This window comes from Spea bombifrons, chromosome 2 (assembly GCF_027358695.1).
Source record: "Spea bombifrons isolate aSpeBom1 chromosome 2, aSpeBom1.2.pri, whole genome shotgun sequence".
NCBI classification, from domain to species: Eukaryota; Metazoa; Chordata; class Amphibia; order Anura; family Pelobatidae; genus Spea; species Spea bombifrons.
Genome location: NC_071088.1, coordinates 124,418,978 through 124,446,046, shown reverse-complemented (window position 1 = coordinate 124,446,046; position 27,069 = coordinate 124,418,978). Strand labels below are relative to the sequence as shown.

At 39.4% G+C, this 27,069-nt stretch overlaps 1 protein-coding gene across 1 annotated transcript; it reads right to left on the bottom strand.

Moving 5' to 3' along the window:
- Window positions 1-567: 567 nt before the first annotated feature.
- KATNAL1 (katanin catalytic subunit A1 like 1) lies at window positions 568-26,634 on the bottom strand. The gene is made up of 11 exons (XM_053456374.1): window positions 26,548-26,634; window positions 24,050-24,221; window positions 23,103-23,263; window positions 20,513-20,663; window positions 15,714-15,841; window positions 12,918-13,023; window positions 12,264-12,422; window positions 10,578-10,704; window positions 9,954-10,088; window positions 5,277-5,403; window positions 568-2,329 (listed from the first exon to the last, which is right to left on the bottom strand). The coding sequence occupies exons 2-11, from the start codon at window positions 24,209-24,211 to the stop codon at window positions 2,131-2,133; spliced, it is 1,455 nt and encodes a 484-aa protein (XP_053312349.1). The 5' UTR covers window positions 24,212-24,221; window positions 26,548-26,634; the 3' UTR covers window positions 568-2,130.
- Between the last annotated feature and the right edge of the window lie 435 nt (window positions 26,635-27,069).

Here is a 27,069-nt window from a genome sequence, read left to right as displayed (position 1 = left end):
ACAGAAACCTTTGCCATATGAGAACATTATAAATTAAATCTCATAATTGCGGCCGAGGTCACAGAAAGCCGTGATTGTCACTTTTAATTTGCGGGACACCCAACCTCTGTCTAATAAATCTGCTTCTCAACTTCAATCAGAAGCTACTTTTTTCATGCAAAATTATGTATTGCATGTTTGAACTTTAGATGGAAAACAATTCATTATAATGTTGCAGTAAAAGCCACACTCTAATGGTGCGATACTGGAACACGTCACAAGTGCTATATATATATACTCACTTGATGTCAACCAATAAATGAGCCATGGCATTAAAAGGCAATTAAAAAAAAAAAAGGAGTAGTAACTGATTTTATGAAAAGTTAAGAAAGGAAATCTGGTTGATTTTTTTTTATTAATTATTTCACATTAAAAAATAATGTTAACACCCATTTTTGTTATTTGCTAACACATTGGGTATAGTCACGCAGCATAGAAATAAATAATTAAATGTGGTTATAGCTAAAACAATTATTACAAAACTAGCAACCAAAACAGACCCGGCGCTCTGTGTATTTTAGTGTGTAAAAAAAAAAAAATTCAAACAAAAATGCATATTTTCACATGTAACCCTTTGAGTGCCAATGCATTGCCCTATAGCTTGGCATCCAATTGAATAATGAGCCAATTGTCACACTTGAGCACGTAGGATGCCAGGAATGTGTGTAGTGGAATGAGCTACGGCAAAGAAAAGAATAAAAGTTCAATCTCAAAACTTTGTTCATTCTTAACGATTTACATAGAGAGAAATTTTACATTTTTGGATGGTTAACAGTGAAGGCTTTTTTTTCCCCTCTTCTTCACTCAAGAATTTTTTAAAGGGTACACAATAAATTCCTGTATCAGAGTGGCCAAAAGAGATTTTTTTTCTTAAATTAACCGTTCTGTATAAAGGGCAGGTGACAATTATTAGACTTACCAACATACCAAAGTAGCGTAGATTTAGAAACTTTGTAATATTCCACGGTATATTTGTATTTTCACCACAATATTTTAGACTAAAAAGGGCACAAACTGTACGCAAATTCATGAATTCATAAAAATGTTTTCATCGATACATGTATATGATAATCCAGAAAAACAACGGCCATTACATATATTTTTGCATACATGTCGAGGCATTCAGCAACACTAAAATATACCTTATATACATGTCATAGTAAAGCCAAAAGTATGCTTTCCTTTTTGAGGAAATATGACAAAAACTTATGGTTTTTTTCCAGTTAGTGCTGCTGCTAATAAAAGGCAATACAACAGTGAGCTTTAATCAGTCTTATTAGCAATATTGATCGCCCTAGTTAGCATTTTCTAACTTTAATTTAGTCTTATATGTTATTGTAAAAAAAAAAAAAAAAAAAAAGAAAGGGGGTCACAAGATACATTTAAAGACAATAATTACAGCAATAGGGATGTGAAAGAATCTATTCATGGTCGATTTAAGATTTCAACAAAATGTCATGTAGCAAGCAAGAGCTTTAGCAAATAAATACACATATGGTATATACTGGTGTAATATAAAGAACAATATATATTAGATGCAAGTCTAACATACCTCTTCTTCAGCCCTTACACAGATTTTGTGTAGGTACCAATCTAAGGTGGCTGCCCTTAATGTCAAATCCCTATCTAAAACAACTAAAGCTTCTCCTCCCGATGTGCTCTAATCATTCAAGACAGAAGATGAGGATCTTCATTCAAGCCTGAACCAAACCAGTCCATGGTTGCAGAAAGCTAGAATCCCACATTCTTCCTAATGAAAAGCAATACGAGGTACGGAGATTTTTTGTAGCGGACATCACAGGACATGCTGAGGGCATGTAAACATCAGTGAAGTTAGAGGGAAGACTGAGGGATTGAGTTGAATACATATAGAAATGGTATAGGAAGTAATCGAAAGTGAGACATCCATCTCTCATGCTACCTAAATATGAGATGGTAACCGAAATGGGGCTGCAGAGTCCAACATCTGAGAGGACCAAGGCGACAGTCTCCTGCTACTTTATCTGAATCACAAGTTAATGCCACAGGCATGTTCTCCTCGTGTATTGCTTCTCTGATGTTACTGTTATCCCCGACAATGTGTGCCTCTGCTTATGCGGAACCAAATTCAGCCATCCATTTCTCATATTTCTCCAGGTCTGAAGCTGACACAGACTTTGAGATTTTCTTTAGAGCCAACTCAAAATCCATCATTGTGACAGGCATCTGAAGTTCCTCCTTGGACAATGCGCGGATCTGTTCGGGGGTTAAGCCTTGGATACGCCTTCTCATTGCCATCATTGACGCATCTCTGAAAAACAATGTCCGAGACCATTTTATTTTTATGTTGTGAAGAACAGATAAAGCTTTACTACAAAATTCTTGTCATTCTATGCTTTTGAAATATGAAAAGTATACGTATGTGGGCTTTAGTGTACAATAGCAGCTTGATGAATACGGGCAGACCCATCAAACTCCAAGCCGTCTCACACGGAAATGTCTTTCCCTGTTAATGAAATGCTGCCACAAAAACAAGGCCCCCGAATGCTTGTATATGCAGGTATTCTGCAGCATACATACTATTCCTAGGTTTGTTTTTATGTATACGTGACCTTCAAGGGACTCTCGCTAGAGAGGAATGCATTTTAAAATAATCAGTGACATGAAATCAGCAGACCCCTCACCCCCGCAGCATTCTGTAACCCCTCACCCCAGCAGCAGCATTCTGTAACCCCTCACCCCCGCAGCAGCATTCTGTAACCCCTCACCCCCGCAGAAGCAGTCTGTAACCCCTCACCCCCGCAGCAGCATTCTGTAACCCCACCCCCGCATCATTCTGTAACCCCACCCCCGCAGCATTCTGTAACCCCTCACCCCCGCAGCATTCTGTAACCCCTCACCCCTGCAGCATTCTGTAACCCCTCACCCCCGCAGCATTCTGTAACCCCCGCAGCATTCTGTAACCCCTCACCCCCGCAGCATTCTGTAACCCCTTACCCCAAGCAGCATTCTGTAACCCCTCACCCCCGCAGCATTCTGTAACCCCACCCCCGCAGCATTCTGTAACCCCATCCCCTGCAGCATTCTGTAACCCCTTACCCCAGCAGCATTCTGTAACCCCACCCCCGCAGCATTCTGTAACCCCACCCCCGCAGCATTCTGTAACCCCATCCCCTGCAGCATTCTGTAACCCCTTACCCCAGCAGCATTCTGTAACCCCTTACCCCAAGCAGCATTCTGTAACCCCTCACCCCCGCAGCATTCTGTAACCCCACCCCCGCAGCATATATCGGAAATACGTTTGTCCAAACACATCAACTCCACAGCACTTGGCGGACGATTAGGTGAGAAATGCATATGTTGGGATTTTGCAGAATCCCTCATCAATTTGCAAAACAGACAACACAAAAATGGGACCAAGCACCTGTGCATGTGTTAAATTAAACAGGATGGCTGGAGTGTACCTTTAATGTTCTATTTTATTCTGATAAAAGAGTGTATTCTGTTTTGTACTTTTAAGTTCTCGGATCTTAACCGGATTTCTTTAATTTTTCTCATTTTAAAGTTTTCAGTAAAGCTTATGTTTTCCTATAGAAACACAGGAACCGTTTAACAACAACAATAAATCTATTATAAAATTACACAACATAGCAAGCAGATGAAAATAAGTAGCATTAATGACTTCTATTTCATATAACACAATACGCATTATAACACAATACACAGTAATAAAAGTAATTTAAAATTGTACTTTTCACAAAATTATTTTATGGTAATTAAAAACACACTATTACGAGCCGGTGAACTTCCCCAGACATTACATTTTAATTACATCTCAAGAAACCTAGTCCAGTGGATTAATTGCTTTTAGCATAGTTGGATTTTTTTTTCTGAAATCCAATTATTTACAAAAGGCTACTTTTCTAGAACATAAGATTGTACCTTTTTAAAGTAATGATCTTGAATGGAAACGGAAATAGATGAGAAACAAACCATTTGTAAAATCCTTAGCATTGTGCAGTCTGTGTTTAAATGATCAACCAGTTGTGCATATCTAGAACATATACACACATATACATTGTACGAGTTTTGAATTGTAAATGTAAACTGATTTAAAAAAAGAGAGATGATAATATGGTGAAAACTATTTAATGCTATTTTAACTTTATAGACTTCACTGAACAGTGATTAATATTAGTTTTTTTTTGTTAGGTTTTTTTTTTTTTTTTTTTTTTTAAAAAGCAGTTTCCCATCACACTTATCTTGGGTGGATATGCACGTGGAGGTGGGTGCTGCTCCATAGTGGTCGTGTTATCGGCTTAGTGGCTAGTCTCTGCATAGCGCATGTCATGTGCTCAGCGCCACCGCGAGACCTCAAATGTCAAGAAATTGCACAGACCTCCTTCTCCTTTAAGGTGGCTTCTGTGACCTGCAGCCTGCCCTAGAGCACCGCAATAGGCAGAGGCTGGCTAAATATCCCCTAAAAGAATACTATTATTCTAAAGTGCAGACCACTAATGTAAAGTTGCCACTGAGCACCACCTCGACCAGAATTAAAGTGTGAAATCCATTTATGTCTTAAAAATAGAACACCAAAAAAATCTAGAAAGACTTCTAATAAATATGCTACTTACAACCTACAATTAGTTGTATGATTGCGTTCATTTGTCATTGACATATAAATCGATTTCTTAGTCTAGCCTGAGTTTCAAACGAATACAAATAACCAATTCTCCGTAGGGTACATGAAAAAGCACACATTAAAAAGGTCATGTTACCATGGTGAGTCAATTAATATTCAATGGCACAAAGATAAGTAATTAAAATCGAATGCCAGAATATAAATATTTGCAGTTTTTGTACAAAAATAAGGCCTACTAAGCCTTTTTAACATAGTTATTTAAATTCCATTTTTTTAAATTACGTACATTAATATTTTTCAGGGCTTTTATTTTGGGGGCCATTGGTTTCAGAGACAAAAAAGTGAAAATATGGTATTTGTATGAGCACAAGGAAACGGCTACTATGAGTAGATTACAATAATTTAAAAGATGGCAGGTCTAACTTTGCCGTTACTATTTTTAAGAGTTAGGGATCATGATATATCTTTATCTATCTATCTACCTACTTCTAGAGAAGTGAATGATCAGTATCATCTAGAGCTATTAGACTGCCCGGATTACAAGTGGAAAGATGTCCCAAATCCTTAGAAGAAAAGGTTTTAAGGAATTATTCAAAACAAAATTGAAAAAACCTACCTGCAAACATTGGTTATATCTGCTCCAGAATAGCCTTCAATCTTTTCAGCAATGCTTTCCAAGTCCACACCATCCTCTAATTCAACTTCCCGGAGGTTTATCTTAAGAAGCTCTGCTCTTCCGTTCGCTGTGACAGACAAAACAGAAATATGTTACAAGGTCCTTTAACTCAACATTTTTCACAAAGGCAGCGTTGTATTTACAAATAAACAAACACGCGTCGCCAAGAATACTGTGAAAATAAACTGAAAAATAAAGGAAGTAAGAACATGTGGCAGGGATGATCGTATTTAATCTCTTGAAATAATGTTACTAGAGTTTAGTATGTGTTGGTGTGCAACAGTCAGAAAAGAAAATTCGAGACAATTTGCATGTTAGGTGGATTTGACTTTAAGATCAATTCACCTATAGATTTCCAATCCAAATGCATTAAGGAAATGGCACAAGTAATGTGTTTTGATAGCCAGGACTCGAGAGACCACACACATTATTACACAATGTTCCTTCTGCGGTACTTCACGTACCGTAACAATGCAGTAATCCCACTGCTAAGGGGAAAATCATTAAGTAGTCTGAATTTAGAAATACATATTCTGGGATGTTCTTTAATATCACTGCAATGTTTTTTGCGTGAGGTTATCATCATCCGAGAGGAACATTCTCACTGATAGGTCTCCTAAATGCAAACACTGCAATACAAGCCTGTGAAAAAAATAAGTTTCTAGAACTTTTATGAGGGGGCTACCAGCTGTGAAAGATCAGACAGCAGGGAAACAGGAGATCAAGCACTTGGTTCTCTTCTGTGATCAATGACCATGGTGTGGAATTTTTAATGTACTGCATGCATGTTAACGTGTAGGCTGAGAAACACGTTGATCATAGCCAGTTACACTATTGGAAGACAGGGACCTTAACAGGACTGGTCGGGCAACTGACCAGGTAGCACATTATTTACTGTACAATTCGATGCAATTTCACATTGGGGAATATAAAGCCAGATTCTTGGTGGTATGAGCTGCACATATCGTCTGTTCTCTAGCGTTAATGTATTTTATCAGTGTAGATCTTTGGTCTTTGTCTTTTTGCCTACTCTTCACGACGGTTACATGCTTTAATTGACTTTTTAGTGATGCATTGGTGCTTAGTTACTACCGTATATAGAGAGTTGTAGTAAAATATAATATTTCATGGACTTCACTAATGCTTCATGAAGGTTCCGCCCCAGGGCACATTCTAGGCAAGACGGTACAAGATGGCCCTACATAACTCAAAGGGATATCTTTAAAAGAAATTTCACTAGCTTAGGCATCACGTTGGGTTACTTTAAGCCTACTTGCATAAGACATTTTCTGGAAGGTGCTCTAATAAACGTGAGACTATCAAAATTGGTAACAGAATTAGTTTAACCATTTCTGGAAGGATATTCCATTCTATTTAAGAAAAAGTTATTTTACATGCAGACCCTGCAGCGCAAGTAATGGTCCTAGGTGAAAGATGAACACGAAGCTACCATCATTTAGATTTTTTATTCCCGTCTGGTAGTAAACGTCCTTGAACTTGAAGGATATTATGGGAAAGGGAATTAATAACATATGTCGTGATGGCTGTCTGGATTGTACATTCTGGATCCAAGCGTATTGCTGTAGAACTCAACTGTAATTTCACATCCAGTATCCAAAATACATCAAGCTTCTGGAAGATCATTCGTTTACCTTTAAAAACCATACATAACATTTGTGCCACACTAAATTTTACAGATAGCTTAAGACTCCTTGATATTGGCAGAACGCATCAGAGCTGGGAATGAAATATCTGCGGCATGTCAGGAAATCCTAATTCAAATGACCAGGCTGCTGCATTCTGATATAGCCAAAGTCTAGACAGAGTAGTTACAAAGACAGACCATCTGAATTACAATGACACAAGCCTTCAAGCCAAGGCATGTGTCTCATTTGGAAAGACAAGGGGTTAAACACTGCAAAAGCTTTCAAATACCAATAATCTTGTGAAAACTTTACAAACCTTTGCTTGTAAACATCCAGTAATATCAAAGACCCATTAAAGAAAGTAAATAATTAGAGGGGTTCGCTCTCAAAGATTTTTTTTTGTTCTATACATTTTCGAAGCTGAATTGCTACATTTTGCCTGTGCCTGAGAATAGGTGCACATGCCATTTTAATGACTGATTTTATTATTTGTTTAATTTATAGTATTTGTATACTCTGCTGTATTACGCTCTCATTTCTTATTTAAATCACCTTATTCTGGTGTTGCTTCTCTGTGTAAGCTGACAAGTATAATTAATTTGCTGCCAGTGAAGCATAAAAAATAAGACAGACGAAGAAAAACTGGAAAACTGTGATAAAAACATCACTGCCTAAAAAAATAAATACCGGTAAGTGTTTTTCTTCTAATACCTTGGATTGTCTCGATGATCAAAGTCAGAGAAATGAAACACCCTTAGTGAAGGATGGCGGGATACTTGGACTGCTACACTTTAAACATAGCCGTTGGCAGAAAACGCATGACCTGAGCGGACAGTCCTTGGTAACACAAATCTCAAAGGGTAGGCGCCATATTTGAGGGTTGATTTTCTTATTATTCCTGGGAAATTGTCCTTTGTAGTGATTATTGAAACAAATCGATCCAGCTGAGAGCGTTCCCGTGGTTCTAAATTACCAGCATGCATTTCTAATACGTTGAAAGCTCCCAGAAGCTGTGCCAGTATGTTTTAAAAGGTATTAACGTGTATTTCACAGATATTTTCACTGTCCACTATGGGATCTGCTTGTGCTATATTAAAAAATGTAAGGTTATTTTTATTCTTCCCTTTTTTTTTGGAGTAAAGCAGCGTTCATGGATCATCTAGAAATATTATCGAGCACTGTTTCAGCTTTGGGTATTTGTGAGTACCTACTTGACGATTTTTCATTACTTTACGCAGTTTTGTAATTTAAATGGACCCCTTCTTCCTTTATTTAACATTTAAGAACCGTAGCTAAGGAGATAATATTACCCAGGGTGATTATTATAAACGGCTTCTTTGTTTGGCTTGTGTGGATATGTTCTTGGAAGGTTTTTTTGACATTTGTATGAAAATTGAGGGGCTTCAAGCTTAGTGTGGTGTTTGAGCAGGGAAGGTCATCCACAATACCACATGACTGAAAACAATGGCAGCCTCCCGGTCTGCATGTGAAGGAAGCTTGTTGGGCCAAACCACTTTTTACCAACGCTAAAATATATCATTGTACACAGCACTGTACTTGCTCAAAGAAATCCCCCCCCCACAGTGGGACTCCCCCTTGAAATGTCAGTCAGAGGCACACAATTGTACTGGTGTCTGCGCCTTTGCAACATCTAATTTGAGGTGAATATAAACTCTACATAATGATAAACATCCATGTCTATCAGTCTGAATACTAAATTAACGAGAACCAATTTCTAAACAGTCTGTGGGACTGAGGCTACAATTATTTACATAAATTATAGCAAATGTGCCATTTCATAGAATAAAAACAAAATTTGGCAATATATTTTTGAAATTTAAATCAGTTACATTTGCCATAAGTCATTTTATCACTTTGATAGCATATTTCCATACAATTAAACATCATAATGGTCTCCATTTATTAACAGAAAGTCAAATTACTAGTATTTTTATGGTGAATTTATTTTATGGAAAGGGACAAGCTGGCCCTGTACAATAAATAAATTATTATAGTTAGATTAAATGTTCCGGCTTTCCTACAACTCCTGGTTCTGGCAAGTTATCAACCGTTTGAAGCACCCTGATACCAACATGTAAAACAGGGCATAATTAAATTACTTCAGTGCCAATAGGATATGATCCTGATTGTATGCCCTTCTTGTCTGCACACGAGTACTGATAAGAGGCCTAAGAATGTATCTACCCAATAGTAAAAACAGATATTTCCATATTAGTCTCAGAGAACATAAAGGCTTAATAAATTAAATAACCTATGGTCCAGCATTCACAGTGTTACATGTAAAATATAAGCCTTGAAGACCACATGAAGAACCATGAAGAACCTAGAAAAGTCAAGATTTATGGGGCCTTAGACCTTACACTACAAATGCTGAGCCATAAAAAGATCACAAATCACTTAAACCCAATCAACTAACACTGAACCTGGTGGATAAATCTCTCAGTGGCAGTGAAGCATAAAAGACTAAAGGTCTATCAAAATGATAGCTAGGTTAGTACCAATCGGGAACGTAGTAACATGGATCCTTTATCTTTGGCGTTTACTTTTGCTCAATTACACTTGATATTGCAATGTTAAGGTAAATGTTGGACTGTGGAAACTAAAGGTTTTAGATAATCTATAAAGGAATTAGAAACATAGCAGATAAAAACCGTTCAAGCCCATCTAGTCTGCCCATCTTGATCTAAAACTCAGGTCTTACTCAGCCCTTGTCTTGGGTTCAGGATGGCTTTATGAATGGGGTAAATTTCAATACAATACACATTGCAAGAATGTGTCTGTGACACCTTCTTCTGCGATAAACAGCCTTAAAACACAAGAACAAAAGCTGCAAAGATTTATATAACCCGCTGCTGACAGAAAACATTTACTTTGAAAAAAGCTTAAGGGAAACTGTGCCAATCCATACAGTAATTGCTGTGTTTACTCAAAACAGTTTTTGCCATTATACCTGTAGGTAAAGGTATATAGATCCTCTTTTCTAATCTTCTTCTTAAAGCCTCATCAATGTCCCACGGGAAATTGGTAGCAGCCAGAACCATAACCATTTTTGACGGATCATCATTTTCTAAGGCGCCTCCGACACCTGGGGTATTGGAACATGGATTTCAAGTTAGGAGCAAGAAAAAAAAAAGTAATAATTCAACAATACAGCAAATGAACACGACAAAAATTAGCAGAGCATAATAAAGTGTCAGTAATGGCTTAGATAGATTAATATAGTTATCTACAGTTGTTTTCCCTGTCGAGGCTGGAATTAGCAAGGGACCCAGCACCCTCCTCTATTTGGCATTGGTATGCCAGACTAACTGACGGGCTAAGAGGCAAACATATTTTATTTAGAAAAATCAATGGTATAATGTATGTATTTAGTCAGACATACTTATACACACCCTCCATGTCCTCAAATTCCCTTTTAAGTTGCAAAAACTGCACATTTATTGTACTGTGTATTATACTGCACCGCATTGCCTCCTTTTCCACAGACTGCATGGATTTACGCTTCTTATTTTTTTTTCTATGGGATATATACTATACCACAATGTAGCAAGAAATAAAGAGTTATGAAAATTACCGTCCATTTGAACAAGCAATTCCGACTTGACTCTGCGACTTGCCTCATGTTCATCGGATGTGCCTCTTCGACTGCAAATGGAGTCGATTTCATCAATAAAAATGGTTGTGGGCGCATAAAATCTTGCCTGAAGAGAAAGGAAATGAAATGAAATGCAAGCGTATAGAGAAAAAAAATAAAACTGGGCTGCAGCCATAAACATCAAGCTAGATAATCTACCGGGAATAAAAAGGGCACCTTTAGTGAAACCCCAAAACATTAAAAAACAGACAAGCTACTTTAAAATATTATTCACATACATTCATTTTATGTATAGTGAACGTGGTAACCATCCTGTTGTGAGTTGATCTCTCAGGTATACGTGAAGAAGTAATAGTAAGGAAGAATGGAGGAGTTTGGGCGTATAACCCGAGTTTTGAGACACAAATTAATTTTTGATAAACAGACTTCACCATATTTTTCACACTCACTTCAAATCTTGTATTCAAATCTTTTAACAAAATGAGTGACAGAGGCTCTCCTTTAATACTGCAGGTTACAGACATTTTACCAAATTAGAATGTATAGGATTCGAATTTGTGGTTACACAAAGCTGTCTTTTTTAGTGCAGCAAAGGGAAATAAACACAGCCCCGAGCACAGATTCCCGAAGAGTGAACACTTGTGGTAACTCTCTATACAGTCATAAATTTGTTCTTGCGTTATAAAATATCTACTATAGTTCCACTTTTCAGCAGAAGCAATCAATTAGAATATGAATTTGAATTGGGAACTGGATTTAGAATATGAAGTAGGGAAAAACATGACTTAACACAGATTTTTAAAACCACAATGAATCGCTTCTCGTATATATATCCATTTTTTAGGTCATAAGTGCAAGTTAATAAAAATATCTTGTGATCATCTAAATCGCTTCAAAGCTGGACAGTCACATTTCGACAGAAGATAAGAGCCGTTTGGCTGGCCTACTCTGCAAGTCTCTTCCTTCCTGCTGTAAGACCTCAATTTTTGCTCCTAGTCACAACAGATTTATATCGTAATTGGTTATACAATAAAGTATTTGTCCTCTTTCTCACCTTCCCTCCAAGCTTGAAATGTTGGCGTTTTATAAACACATCCTTGCAACTTCCTTCCATTTTAGTAGCTCTCTTAACTCACTCTGAATGTCAATATCATTCTGGAGATGGAGTCTCCTCTCCAGTACGGCACACAATATTCTAGGTGAGGTCTAACCAGTGAGCGATAAAACACCGTAAACCCAATGCCTCTTTATTACTAATTATCTGCTAAACAATCTAGCATTCTTGCATTTCGTCCTGCGTTGTAATAGGACTTTAAGTCATAAGAAGTAATCACTTCCATGTTCTTTTCCTCTGTAGGAGATTCTTCTGTAGTTTATCTTTGGATAGTTGCTTCACCAGATGTACCATTTTAGATCCAATCATGAACATAAAACAGTTGTCCTAAACTTGCCCACTTGTTATTTACCTAAATTGCTAAATCCCTAAATTATTACCCCCAGGACTGTCCACCCTTTGTTGTAACTTTGTGTGTCATCATGAAAAAAATCCATATTACCATGGCATCCCATTAGAAACATGACCGAATGTTCTCCATTAATGGTCATCTGTTACTCAACTTATGATTAAAGGACCAAAGAACAAAATGTTACAGCAGCATCACTTACCATTTCAAATAACAAGCGGACCAGCTTTTCCGACTCTCCTCTGTATTTTGATGTTAACGTTGATGAGGAAACATTGAAGAAAGTTGTGCCGCATTCCGTAGCTACTGCTTTAGCAAGCATAGTTTTGCCTGTGCCAGGTGGTCCAACCATTAGAACACCCTGTGAAATAAAAATGTAGTATTAAATGTTTTTTCTTTGCTTGGAGGGGGTCTTGTCAATATAGTATAAGATATACAGTATATTTGCAAAATAAAAACTAGCTTTCTTTAAATGATCACATGTAGCTCAAACAGCCACAAACAGATATGAAAGATATGACAACCAACATTTCCCAGCAGCTTGAGGTTCGTATGCCATGCCATTAGTCTACTGCGGAGTTTAAGAATTAAAAAGTAATCCTAGTGGGCTCCTTCAAGAAGAGCTGAACTTGCCCTCTATAAGAGAAGGTCAGTGTGGCAGCCATATTACCGACCTCATAATGCATTATAATGGTCAGTGTCAGCCCTTCTTGCAGAAGCTGCTCAATGTGGTTGGTCCTTCATTAAAAACAAGAATGTCTTTAGTAGAAATAAGAGAAAAATGGAAAGATGGATTGTATTTATAAGATTTTAAAACCAAAATACTAATACAAATATAAAGGACAAGAACCCTTACCTTCCAGGGTCTGCGGATTCCTTTGAAGAAGTCTGGCATCCACATTGGAAGGACCACTGCTTCTCTCAATAGCTTCTTTGCTTCTTCTAGATCAGCAATATCTTCCCTAATTAATTGTAAGATTTGGAATTAAAATAGAAGTAGCCAAACATAAAATAATGAATGTACAAGTGGATAAGGTACCACACAGGCCCACCATGAAGAATACATATTAAAGTACTTTAATATACAACATTTATCTGCAGGGAAGAAATCGGCACCCCAAGGGGCAGGGAGGGGGATACAATGTTATTACTATGAATATTATGTTATAAGTTGTCGTGATGAATCCCTCAATTTCCACAAGAAAAAAAATATAAAACTCATTGAGATGGGGTTTAGAGATGGTAAAAATAAGGGGTGTTTTAAAGACTTAACTTACGATAATTTTAATGTGTTTTTTTCACCAATAGCATGTCACAAAAAAATGAATGTGGATGCAGTAACTGAAATCTAAATTCACACGTAGTCCTGCTGGATTTGTCAGCTTAAAGATCTCTTTATTCTGCTAAAAACTAATCATTAAAGCCTGTAACAGTTTTCAAAAGACCACAGATTTGCCGGCATCATGGCTTACAGGTTTTATGATACCTGCTTTATGTGAAGCATTTTATTGAGGATTTTCACTTTCCTGTTCAGACAAAAAAATTAGGCTTAGGGCAACTTGTACTATCCTGCACATCATCCGGGGGTGGGGGGGATAAACCAGGATTACACCTGGTAATCCATGTGGGAAAGAGATAAAATAAAATAGCTCAAGCAGGCAAAATCATTTCTTGTAATTTATAAGAGCGTTAAAACGGACACTTCAGCCCTCAGATTAACTTTATGAACGTACACGATAAGTGCGTGGTCCCATTACATTTTCGTGTGGTCTGCTTTGCAGTTGAATGGGGGTCCTGTAGAAACCCCCCAGGTGTAGTTGCCCCCTTCCCTAACCCCAAGCTAAATTACCCTGCAAGAGATGCATTCAACCGAATGCATCTCTCTGCATGTGCGGAACTCACCTCTAGTACAGGCTGTGGTGAACGCTGGCTGCAAGGGTCTGTTTAGACCCCAGTGCCCATGTGTAACGGCTTCCCATTGATCTCAATAGGAGCACTTCCCTGCAACTGATTGACAGCTTCAAGGAGCCAATCAATGGCTAGAAATCTCAGATCATGGAGGAAGAATGCATTTTTTTTTATTTTGGAAGTTTAATAGTTGGTACTTTAATGCGCATTCCTTTAGTAGGGGTATCAGGGAATTTGAATGTACCTTTAATATTTTCTCCAGTAATACCAAACACACTGTAAGGCAGGCGTACAAGATTCCAGCAATTACAAAAATAAAAAGGACACAAAGAAATAACAATGGGGAAAATGAACTGCATATCAGCTAAGGCAAGAAACAGAAAACTAACAGCAGAGGCCACAGCTGTGTGATAAGCAGAGCTAGACACCCTGGGGCCACTATGACAGCTTAGACAACAGTGAGATATTTATGGGAGACGCTACTCTACACCTGACCTAAGGCAGGATACCTCCCCATCCCTGAAAAAACTGAGCCTCCCATGCCACAATCCAGCTGGATACAAAATAAAAACATATAAAGCTGTGAAAAGCATTTTTCTTTGATTTTCTTGCCCTAATTCTTACATACTAAATGATGGGATATTTGTTCTTGAAAATAGCATGAATGATTTTGAATATTTTTTTCTGATGATGGAAAGCAGGCTGAAAATACGCAGGTAAACCAAATAAATCAGGATTAGAAGACACGGTTTAGTAGCAATACCTGTCTTGGCACTTATGAGAGGACTATGTCCGTCATGTTACTATAAGGAGCAGCACAATCTGTAGATTCAAAAACTTGGAAAGGGGATGTTTTTTAGAGCAACTTAAGTCAATTGCAAATACTACATAATCATTTCAAAGTTGTTCCATTTCCTGTGACTTGGGAGTTATTTCTCCCCAGGGCTACTACTTTCATTCTCCAGGTGTGTTCAAGGACATAATTTCTAATTTGTCAAATTGTGCGGTTGCATGTGCTAATTCACATTATAATAGCCGACTCGCCTGTTGCTCTCCACTCAAGCTTTTTATCTACGGCGTTAATATTAGACATTTTATCTGATTTTACTAATGTAGCCACTCTAACTGGAACACAAAAGGCATTCCTTTAATTTCACCGCAAAATTTTAAATTATTGCAGAAAAAAAATTAACGCAAAAGAGCCTAGTAAAGGGTATGAGCCAATAGAAAGTCAAATTACTATGACCTTTCAAACACACACCTTCAAATATAATTTTATGTATTTACCCATTTAACATACCCATGCTGCGCTTACTTTTCGGGTTCTAAAAGGTTTTAAATCCAGTGATTATTTCACCTTCTATCTAGAAGATATTTATCTTTTCCTTGCTCTTCCTTTTAGAGTTCCTAGAGCCAAATCGAGCTCCAGAAAATGTGAGAAGGAACTTGAGAAGGTTATCATGCGTTATACCTTCATGATGCCAACCAGAGGTCGCCGACAAGGCCTGTGAAGGCCAAGCTGTACATCTGGGGTTGTTGGTTACCTTCTCCAGAGGAAACCTGCCTTGCATTTTGGATTTACTCAGGCCGAGACAGTCTTGTTTGAATTTGAAAATCAATCTGATCTCGTAGAGATGGTGCCCTCACTGACATACAAAAAAAGACTAAATTCTCATTCAGTTATTATGAGTAATAATAGAAATATTACTACAAATATTAGCAAATAAAAAAAACAACAACTTACCAATGCACATTGGGATTCCTGGATATGATGTCTCTTTCTAAGGCTTCAACTAGATCCTTGTCATATCCAGCACCATCAAACTTTCTAAGTTCACTATCTCCTCCAGCATCCTGGTGAGGTTTCCTGCCCTAAAAAAGATAAAATGTAAACAATTCATGATATTTCTTCTGCAAATCAGGATATTGTAAAGAACCTTCAGATATTTATGGAACTTACCTCAAGACATCTTAAGTAATGTTGGGTGGAAGAGATACACAACATAAAAACAATTTTAATAAATTAATCATGTTGATGTTAAGATCCAATCAGAACAGGGTCAGGAGTCTGATCCTATGCATTGAACAAAAATTGCGCCCGGTAAATATAAATTATTTCCCCCATTCAGCCTTGCTTCTGATAAAACGGGAAAGTCCCATACATCTAACATGAATATCAAGATGTGCTACATCGCTCAAGATCAACTTAGCTCTAAAGATGGAGAAGTCCTATGAGAAAGAATAGGAATATTTTATTTTTTTTGATGATATATACAGCCGTATAATATTGAATTAAAGAAAGCTGTTATTTCTTTACAAAATAATAAAAATAATTATTATTGAACTAGATCAAACTATTTTATCAAACTATGGTTACAATGATACATTTTAATCTGTTGACATCATTTCAATTATTCCTAATTGTAGATACCAAAACCTCTCTTACCAAAAACGCTTCAAAACATGTAGGATTCTGACTTATTCCTAATTGCCATTAACATTTAATCGTCATGTGACACAAAAGCGGGTACTGGTAAATTGTTCTCTCGGAACAAAAAAACCTTCTTAAATATTTCTGTGTTGTTTTTAAGCGATTGATCCTCCTAACAAATTAAATGAGAGCTCTGCTAACAGTTTTTTTCTTAGTACACCATAAATCAGTGGCATTTCAGTCTTCTAAGAGACAATCGCTACTTTTGATTGAAGCACACTTGATGTGACTTTAAAGGGACACTTCTATGCACCATTCAATTTATCCTACAGCCAAGTGTCACCTTTAAAGTTACCCCCCCCGTGTAAAGGCATCGAAGCAATTAATCAGAATCTCCTCTATGTATTTGCACCATTCCCCCCCCAGCTCCTTGGCTTGTAGGAGATTTGTTTCGGCGGCCAGCTCAAACACTGGCTTGCATGGGTTTTCCAATGGTCCAATGAGACCACCATGTGTAGAAAGTCTTCCCATGTTAATGGGAGTGTTTTCTTGCCAGTGATTGGCTGATGCATGATCCTTAACCAGTCTGAATCAGTATTACACTTTAGACTACTAAATTGTACCAAATGCTCAAAAAAATATCCTAACAATTGACTATTTTTCACTTTTGATAAAATGTGGAAGACTATTTTTATGTTATAATCTGTTATTTCAGGGGCACCTATCTCACAAAGGCTTATAAATAAGTTATAGAGATTTAAAGTGGTACAAAAGGAGCAGACATGGAAATCAGCGATCAGATAGATGGGATATACAGTAGCGTGAAAAAGTACAGCCTCTTTGAATTCTATGGTTTTAGATATCATGTCTAAATATTAGTCTGACGGTCTGACCTTGGGGTGAAGTCCACTACTGGGAGGATTGGAAACTGTCTTGAATGGTTTCCACTTTTGAATAATCTTTCTCACTGTAGAATGATTGCCTTATAACCCTTCCCAGGTTGATGGGCAGCAACAACTGCGTCTCTAAGATTATTGCTGATATCTTTTCTCTTTGGCGTTGTGTTAAACACCTGAACGCTCCAGACCAGCAAACTGCTAAAACTTTGGCTTTTATAGAGGTGGTCACGCTTGCTGATGATCGATTAATCAATGGCATTTGATAAGCAGCACCTGTCTGCTACTCAGCATCTTAATTCCTATGGAAGCAGTAAAGGTGTACAAATGATTGTTATTATGTTCTGATACAAACCATATCATTCAGAGAGGTGTATTTTCTTTTTTCACACGACTGTATGTTATAAGGTTCAGATGGAAATGAGGGTGGACAACAAGCAGAATACCATAGTGGTTCGCTGTCAAATGTGGCTCTATATGATGGCTGTTACTAAACCAACGTAATTGTAAGTGAATTCCATGTAAAATGAGTTGTCATCCTTGAGCCATGAAGGATTTCTTTTTCCATCATTTGGATTTTGTGACTGTATGCTTCATATCTTTCATCTGTACAATCACATACGTCAAGTGCTACTGAGAAATACCCCGCCACCACTCTGACCCCTATCAGAATTACCCCAAGAGGTACAGGTACCATACCCCGGGAACACTCCACTGCGCATCCCACTCGGACAGTGCAACGGTTAAGGCATTTAGCTACTTGTATGCCGCACATGGCATTTACCGGTAATTATTGGGTAAGTTCAGGGCATTCCATTAGCCAGCAGTGAAAAACATTATCTATTATAGCCCTGTCAAGTTAAAATTATGATAGACCAAAAAAATCTCTTTATCTCAGGTTTGTCCTCAGAATAGAGTATGAATTTCAAAAAGCTACACTCTCACGACGTGTGTATATTTTTCAAAGCTACTTTTTGCCTGCCATCTAGTGACCAACGTAACAAGTAATGCCTTTTTGGAGCAGATTTAACTAAATAGGTGCTATATCTTATTCCAAACCTGCCAGGAAGGGGAGACTATTGTCCACTGTTTTTGTTTTGTTGCTGTTGTAACTCCCACTTGTACAGAAGTATAACTACTGATTGAACAAGAAATTAATTAAAATTCAGAAATATCACACAATGTTACATACTGTGTTACACAGTAACATAGTAATTCAACTTGGGGAAAAAAACACAGTCATCCTTCCTGCTTTGATCCAAAAGGAAAAACACTCAAAAATTAACCTATTTCAGATTTCTCCTTGGATCAAGAATGGGCAGTAACTCATCACTTTAAGAATAGTCAATCAAAATAGTCAATCAAAAATGAACACATCTGAATCAGAAGAGCTGCGATTCCTAAGCTGAAGTGGTTCTGCTCCACCAACAGATCAACTCGCATGGCAATAGCAATACACCTCTACTCAAAGCCCAACACGTTTCACATGTCAATGGCATGACCAAGCGATGGACTAAACAGACTGGACGTGTTTTGCCTTTGCTAGTGGGATGTTTTCAATTTATCTTTAAGAAAATTGTGGAGATTTTTTTTTAACCGCTAGCACTATGAAGGCAGAACTCCTTTGTGATTTTATAGCAGATAGGCCCGGGACTGTCGTCATCTGCTGTTGAATCGTTTGTTTCTGATACGCTGCCATCTGAGTGGAATAGTCTCTCTGAACACTACGGTGAATCTTCACAGCTATGTCTATGTCTATAATCGTTTTCAGATATCAGAGAGGAGCACTAAATTACGCACGTTCTACATTTCTGCCTGCAAGACGTATTCAACTGAAGAGAAACCTTTGCGTAATTAAGTCCCGAGAGTATTTTAGAGGTAGCTGCAGGACTAGGATCTTTATTTTATTTAAATGTCATAAAAAATATCTTCCTTGGAGCACTTTACAGCAGACCCCCAGAGATAAAGATGGGTTAAATAAACATATATTTGCCACGGCATTAATAGGAGGACCGGCAACCCCCACAGGACCGCTATGCAGTCTGTGAAAATGATCAGTATAGCAAAAATAACCGCATAGCTTTTGCTGACACTTTGTTGCTAAGCGAACCTGCTGTTCGGCCTCTTTTTTTCTGCTTGCCAATCAACACACTAATGAGCAACCATCCTCATCCTAACTAAATATTCCTGCAGCCTGAACATTTTATTTTTACAAATATGTCATTTCCAGTAATATGATAATATACTAATGAAGGAGAGGTCTGGGGTTTATTCACTAAAGCAGGAGTTTGGTGGGGAGTTCTGCTTACTACTGACCCATTTATTTATGCATTATCATACCCCTCAACATTGTAGGTGTTCAAACTGGGATACCCGTGTTGAGGAACGTGGTATAACCCATAGGCGGGAGGGTCCATCAGGTGCGGCTACCCACCTACCACAGCTGACTAGCCACTTCAGAATGCTAGTCTCATGAGAGACCTACAATCAGTGACAAGTATTCTTTGGGCGCTGCCTTAGGCCTGATGCAAGGCAGCGACCCAGCCATCTTCTCCACGACCACCATAATCACAGCGACATCGTATACCCGTCCTGGGTCTCTTTAAGGCGTGCAGTGCTTTGTAATGAATCCTATGGAGGTTGGGGCAGCTCAGCAGAACCTTCATGGTGTAAATTTGCCCTTGTAACTAGCCCCTTAAGCAGCGGCACAGCAGTTTTACGGTCCTTGGCCTCGCTGGCCTAGGTGAGAATACATTGTTGTCTACAAGGGAGGTCTGTGCTGCAACTGCAGAGGACTCCATTCAAATGCAAAAGCAGGACAGTGAGGTAAGAGGTATCTGGGCCAGTGCCCCCCAAAACAAACAAAAAACATGATTGTCGGATGGTATAAATAATGAAAGGCTGGTGTGGTGGAGTTTTGAGAAGTCTCACTAATTCAAAGTATAACAGGCTCACCAAAGTCCTTTTTTAGCAAAAGGTTACTGAGGAATGCACTACATCATGCAAACCCTCCCTAAAACTCCAGCTTCAGCAAATAAACATTTTGGTGTTTATAAGAAGTACACATTTCTAAATAGATGTCCTCATCAGGAAGGTTTACAAAGTACTTTATCCACACAAGTATTTTATATAAACAAAAGAAGTCACATAAAAAACATACTGCATCTAGATATCTAGAACTTGATAAACATATTTTTTCTAGTCATTTATTCTTACCTTATCGTCTTTACCACGTGCTCGGTTAGGGAACTTGTCATTTTTTGAAATGGGATGGGCTTTCCCGACAGGTCCGTGAGGCTGGACCGATGGAGATTCTTTTCTCAAGGGTCTTAAATCTCTGTTGGGACGTCTAACTTGCGGAGGAGCCCTGAAATATTGAAACGGATTTGTAAAAAGTACAAAACACACTATGTATGGCTGTAAAGGGAATTTTGTTTATACCCTTTCAAATTAATGTTTCTTAATGCGTGTAATATATTTATATAGCACCATCATATTCCGCAGCACTGTACAATTGGTAAACAGATCATTACAAGTTGTGTATAGCATAACAATTTGGATTTACAGAAAGAAGACATAAGGGAGGGCCCTGCTCAATTGAGCTTCTAGAAGGTATGGTATCATACAGCCTCAGAGAGGTGTTGTGTATGTATTTTGGGCATGTATATAGGTCCATGAGGAAGAAGAGTGAGAAAGGACAGATCAAGGCTACAACTCAAAGAGGGAACCCGTGCTGTAAATTCAACGCAGCCAAGAACAGCTACATTAAATACACAGTTAAATCCCTGAAGGCAATCAAAAGGGATACTCTTAAGCAAAGGGTATTAACTTGTATTCTGATTGCAAAAAACCTAACCTAACCCAAAGAAGTGTTATATGGGTAGACCAGACAGTGTGGTCTCGGTTAATCCAGGCTCAGCTAGGTCTGGCATGTAGGGGTATATTGGATTGTAAACTATCTAGGTTTTCTGCAGGAATATTATATGTAACATTGTTTCTCTGTTGTTGCAGTTCTTCCGTGAAGCATTGGGGTATATTTTCTGTAATCTCATCAGTACTAGATGTAAAAATAAATAAAATAAAATAAAAAAGTCCTATTGACTCCCAGTGATCTGGACATTGGTAGCTACAGCCCATTGGTCCTCCTGGAACATTTTTGCAGCTCTATTTCCCATTGGACCATACAAAATGAGTTTGTCAGATTGGTTTGTTACGGTAGTGTAGAATACACACAGAAGCTCCATCTCGCAGGATGAGCGGAGGCAGAGGCAAACTTTCCATGAGAAGTCGGACTGGACTGGTTCAGTATGACAGATTGGAGAATATGTTTAATTCTTATGTAGGAAAAAATAGGATGATTCCAAAGTAAGATTGTACATCCAGAAAAGGTCGGACTGATGAGTTGTGTACAAGCTGCCCACAGGAGAGTATGGATGGAAATGACCATTTTTTCACATTGAGATCATCAGAAAAAGTGCTAATGAGTACAGCCTTAATCAATGCATTTGAGCGGCGAAATAGAGTTTTGTGGGTTTGAGGTAGCCACCGTAGTCTCGCCTGCAAACAGCCCAAGTTTATGTTTCTAAGGACCAATGGTTTTAAGGCCAGGACAAAAATTAGCAGAGATAGAGGGCCGCCCTGTCGGGTGCCATCAGTGATAGGGAAACTGTTGGAGCTAAAGCCTGAGTTTAATACTTCTGCTGAAGGAGCTCTGTATAGTGCTAGAATAGATGAAGATTATGGGCTTGTGAGTTCTTCCTGTTTCTAGGTAAAAAAAGCTGTTCTGATTTCCAAAGTGCACTTTTGTTTAGATGATGCCAGTGTCTAAGAGTTCTGCTCACTAAAAACTTGTTGGTAGCTGGAATGAATCGCGAAATTCATTCTTTAAAGCGCCTCATAGCCGGACCTCTCCTAACAAGCAGCTGCTCTCAACGGTGGCCAGGCATGCCCCGTAATAATACTTTGTTATAAATCAGAAAAAAAAAAAAAAAAGTGATACGGGGTTAGATCACATTTTATGCAGTATTAGATTAGATTACGAAACCTTGGCTATTATTAAAAGATGCACTTATTTCAGTCACACGCAATCAATTATGGATACCAACATGACATACTGATTGAGAGGCTCAGGTATCTGTGAGTATGAACGATTCGGGTGCAGACTGAGACGCTCCTTGTGCATGATAGGAGTGTCATTGCTATATTCAATATATATGATTACTAACAACAATCACACTCCTATCATGCCCAGGCAGCCAGTACATGCTGGATCCTGGGCATCATAGAAGTGTGATTTCTGTTAGCAATCACACTCCTATCATGCCAAGTAATCAAGTACATGCTGGAATCTGGTTATGCCTGGGCATGATAGGAGTGCGATTGCCGTTAGTAATCATATATATATTTAACATAGCAATGAGACTTCTATCATGCACAAGCAGCCAATACATGCACATAACCTACACCTTGTACTCAAATTCTATAATATCTCAAAATCAAAACAAGGTCTCTATGTGAGCAAACAAGTTTTTTCAGCAAAAGAGAAAATCTCATACGACGAGGAGGCATCTCGGTGCCTCGAAGATGATTATAGCTTCCAGAACATAAGACAATGACTTGCAATATCACAATCCCTAGACATTTATTTCAACCTCAAACAAAGGCGCGCACACACCAAGAATCAAAACCGCCTCCAGCTACAAAAATAAAACCGTACAAAAGAAAAAGAAGCAACAGAGCAGAGACTGGCGTCACAAACGATATGAGCTGTATACGCGTACATGATAGACGCTGCATGGACACTCACCTGTGCTCTGCTGGGACAGGGGGAGGCCACACGGCTGGATCCTTCACAGGCTCGTCCTGCAATGCAACAGGGAATTCGGCAGGTTTCTCGATTTTGAAGGATTCTAGTGTGTTTATAATGACTTTAACTTGTTCATACTCCTCCGCTAACTCCTGACACACCTGGAAGAAAAAAGGGAAATAAGAACTTTCAAGACTTCGATTAAATGCAGAAATGGTAAAATAATAAAAGAACAGGCATTCTATAGCATTTCTCAGAATACTGTACAGTTTTAGACAAAGCCTGATAGTCTTGTCACATCTAAACTACTATGTTCTAATTTACCAGGAAAATGTGGATCCCTTACAAATACCAGAGGGACAGTTTAATGTCCCGGACACCTCTAAACTATAATAATGCATATTTAAGTACTGTGTGGGTAACCCTAACCCTCTTTTACAAAATGGAAAATGTCTTGCATCTGAGCTTCCAATGAAATCAATTGGAGTATTCCTGTTACTGACAGCTTAGGCAGCCAATCAGTTGACAGTAAAGTGCTCTAATTGAAATCAATGGGAAGACTTTACACATCTAAACAGATTCCTGCATGCAAAGCCAACGCTGGAGCCGACTTCCTCACATGCAAAGAGAAGCGTTCAGCCGAATGCATCTCTGTCAAGTCATTTGGGGAGGGGGCATTCTACAGAATCCCCCGTGCATTTGGAAAATGGACCACATGAGAATTTAAAGGGACCACACACCTATCACATGCATTAAAGCAGCCGGAGTGTCCCATTAGGTCAGTGACCAGAATGATTCTTACTGTAGAACAAATCCAAGAGACTGAGCTGGATCACCCTAACAAGAAACTTAATTGAGCTATAAAATCCAAATAGAAAAAGTTACAGGGAAAAAAGAAACTAAGAACAGTAAAAATAACAGTACTAAACATGGAACACAGGATTCACCTGCTGCCACTTGACTTTCACTACAGGATCTCTAATAGTCTGCAGGTGTTTCTGGATCTGTTGGATGACACCCTGGTAATAAACCATCGAGGAATCGTAATTTCCAAGGAGGGCATATTCCCTTCCCTTTTTAGCATTATCGCAGATCTCAGCCAAGTTCATTTTAGGGGACCTATACAGAAAAAAAAGAGAAAAAAGTATTTATAAATAATTGAACAAAAATATAAAAAACAAAATGGCGTATCACACCACCTGATGCACAAACAGGTTAATAAATATAATTCAACCAATGAGAAGGAAAATCTTACAGAAATCTACCTGTGAGAAATATATAGCATTTCTTGTTAATTGGCAAAAAATGGCTTCTTAAAGATATTCATGATTTTTGTCTTGAAAACAGTGGCGGAACTACCGGGGTCGCAGGGGTCGCGACTGTCAGTGGGGCCCAAGGAGTGCAGAGCGGTTGCTGAAAACGACCGCTCGGCAACTCTTGGGCCCCCCTGACTGACAGAAATCCAGGATGCCTTCGCTCCCTGCCGCTGCTGCCGCCGCCTGCCTCAGCGCTGCCCAGAGTGCAGTGTTGGGACCGTGAGGCGTTTGTCTCGGGTCATATGTCAGCAGTGAAGCGCCGGCACCCGAGACAAACGCCTCACGCTCCCAACACAGGAGTTGACGGTAAGTGACCTAGAAAGGGGGGGTAGGGAGGGAGTGGGTAGATCGTGAGAAGGGGGGGTAGGGAGGGAGTGGGTAGATCGTGAGAAAGGGGGGTAGGGAGGGAGTGGGTAGATTGTGAGAAAGGGGGGGGTAGGGAGGGAGTGGGTAGATCGTGAGAAAGGGGGGGTAGGGAGGGAGTGGGTAGATCGTGAGAAAGGGGGGGGTAGGGAGGGAGTGGGTAGATCGTGAGAAAGGGGGGGTAGGGAGGGAGTGGGTAGATCCTGAGAAAGGGGGGGTAGGGAGGGAGTGGGTAGATCCTGAGAAAGGGGGGGTAGGGAGGGAGTGGGTAGATCCTGAGAAAGGGATAGATGGGTTGGGGGTGGGAGGGGCCCTTAACAGATTCTCACACTGGTGCCCTGAGGTTTCTAGTTACGCCCCTGCTTGTAAACTGTACAGAGATGGTTTGCCGTAAAGTTCTCCATTTCTGTTTTTGGTGATTTTCAAGCCCACATCAGGTTTTTTCCCAAAGTACAGTGCCAGACTGGCAACGACGAGGTGGCCCTGGCACTTTAAGGCCGGTGGCCTCCAGATGACATAAGTACGGATGACATCTGGATATGAACACTCGCACCCCTCGTGTTTTGCTCTGTTACTGTGCAGTTGGGTATATCCAGCCAGTGGCCGCGCACCCCATCTGACGCTGGAGAGGCACACCGGGCCAGTGTGTGGGGCTGCCGGCCAGCACTCCACCAGGCATTTGCAAAGTGTGCCCAATGGCTGGTCTAGGGCTGCCAAGATAGAGAACATAAAACATATACCGGTATATAAGCTTGGGCCTCATGGGTCTCCTTAATGTCTGTGACAACGATGTTTTGAGTCTTAGTTTTCAGTCCGTCCATGTGTTGGAAGACAAGGGATTTAAAACGTAACTCATCCAAACCTAAAAATGGAACAATTCTGACTGTTCTTACGTGTATTTAAACTCTGTGTGATTTAAAAGTCATCTTGCAAACACTTGTCACAAGTTGGCCGAATGATTTCTGGACAGGCTTGGACTGGCCATTGGGCAAATGCCCAGAGGGCCAGTGCCTCGTACATAATTATATTGGTGTGGCAGATCCTGTCCTTTAGCGTACGTTCATCGGTGCAATATGCACCGGTGTACGGGCGTACGGTGTGATCGCGGTTATCGTCATTTACCCCCAGTTGGCCTTAGTGCCGTTTTTAATCTCAGTCTGTCCCGGTTTCTGGAACATTCCTCACAACATTTCAAATGGAAAAAAGAGCTTTTCTGCTTTACAGAGAGTGGTTAGGAGCGTAGACGGGGAAGACAGACCTTTAACGAAACTTCTTCTGTGACTTACTGATAGGCGATGTAAGGCATCCATAATGAAAGGGCATTGTGTTTCAGTTACATGATTTAATATTAATGAATGCACTTCTGCTGTGTGTATACACACTACTGCTTGTATTACTGTACAACACTTTGACACACTAATACCCAGCAAACATTCTGAGTCCCTGGAAAACAAGGACATGAGAGGAGGAAAGAGGGGCAGGGATCGGCTCCCAAAGAGGGACTGTTCCTCTTAAAGAGGGATACTTAGGATGTATGCTAGAAGAGATTAAAATGCAGGAACCTTGTAACATTTGATTGATTATTAGTAAAATATATTTTCAAGCATCACTCATGTATGCAACAAAGGTCTCAACATTGTTGCACAACCCCTTAACAACAAAGATCAGATCACTCGGTAGTGCGGATGAAGCTGTAATAATAATAATCACTAATACTCACGCCAAGGGTCTTTCCAGTTCACATAACGTGGTCTTAGCACACTAACCTGTTTATGGGCTCAATCAGCGGACTCTTGATTCCTGGAGCCGCCACAATAGGGATACGTTAACTGTGGGGATCACCCAGACGTTTCATGGATCTCCGCCGCAGGGACTCACGGAACCTGTAGTCTATTCCTATACGAGCCCACTTTCGCTAGTACCCAGTTAGAAAAGCGCCTGGACTACAAACCCCAGCATGCATTGCGCCCATCCCCAGGCTGAATGAGACAGCTGAGTGTGTACCGGTGCCGTGACCGCAATCTGTAATGTCAGGGGGTCGGGGTTCATAGACCAGTACGTGGCCGGTAACCAGAAAGCTCGCTTGCCCACTCTGCCAGGTTATCGCCACGTGTTCCGTGTTTGTAGTTCGTTAATCGACTGTGTTTGCCTATGTTTCCATGGATCCCGTTAGACGCCCTGGGAGGAGCTTAATACATAGTGCATGATGTAGAGATCCTAGGTCCCTCCTGGTCTTTTGACATTTCATTGAATTGCTTTATTGTACCTTAACCCCTTCAGGACCGGGA

Excerpts from the sequence above, each read along its gene's own strand:
- KATNAL1 (XM_053456374.1), bottom strand. The coding sequence starts at position 24,211 with ATGAACTTGGCTGAGATCTGCGATAATGCTAAAAAGGGAAGGGAATAT. Across the intron at positions 13,024-15,713 it reads AGGAATCCCAATGTGCATTG|GGAAGATATTGCTGATCTAG; the intron begins GTAAGTTGTTGT and ends ACAATTAATTAG. Across the intron at positions 2,330-5,276 it reads GATATAACCAATGTTTGCAG|AGATGCGTCAATGATGGCAA; the intron begins GTAGGTTTTTTC and ends ATTGTTTTTCAG.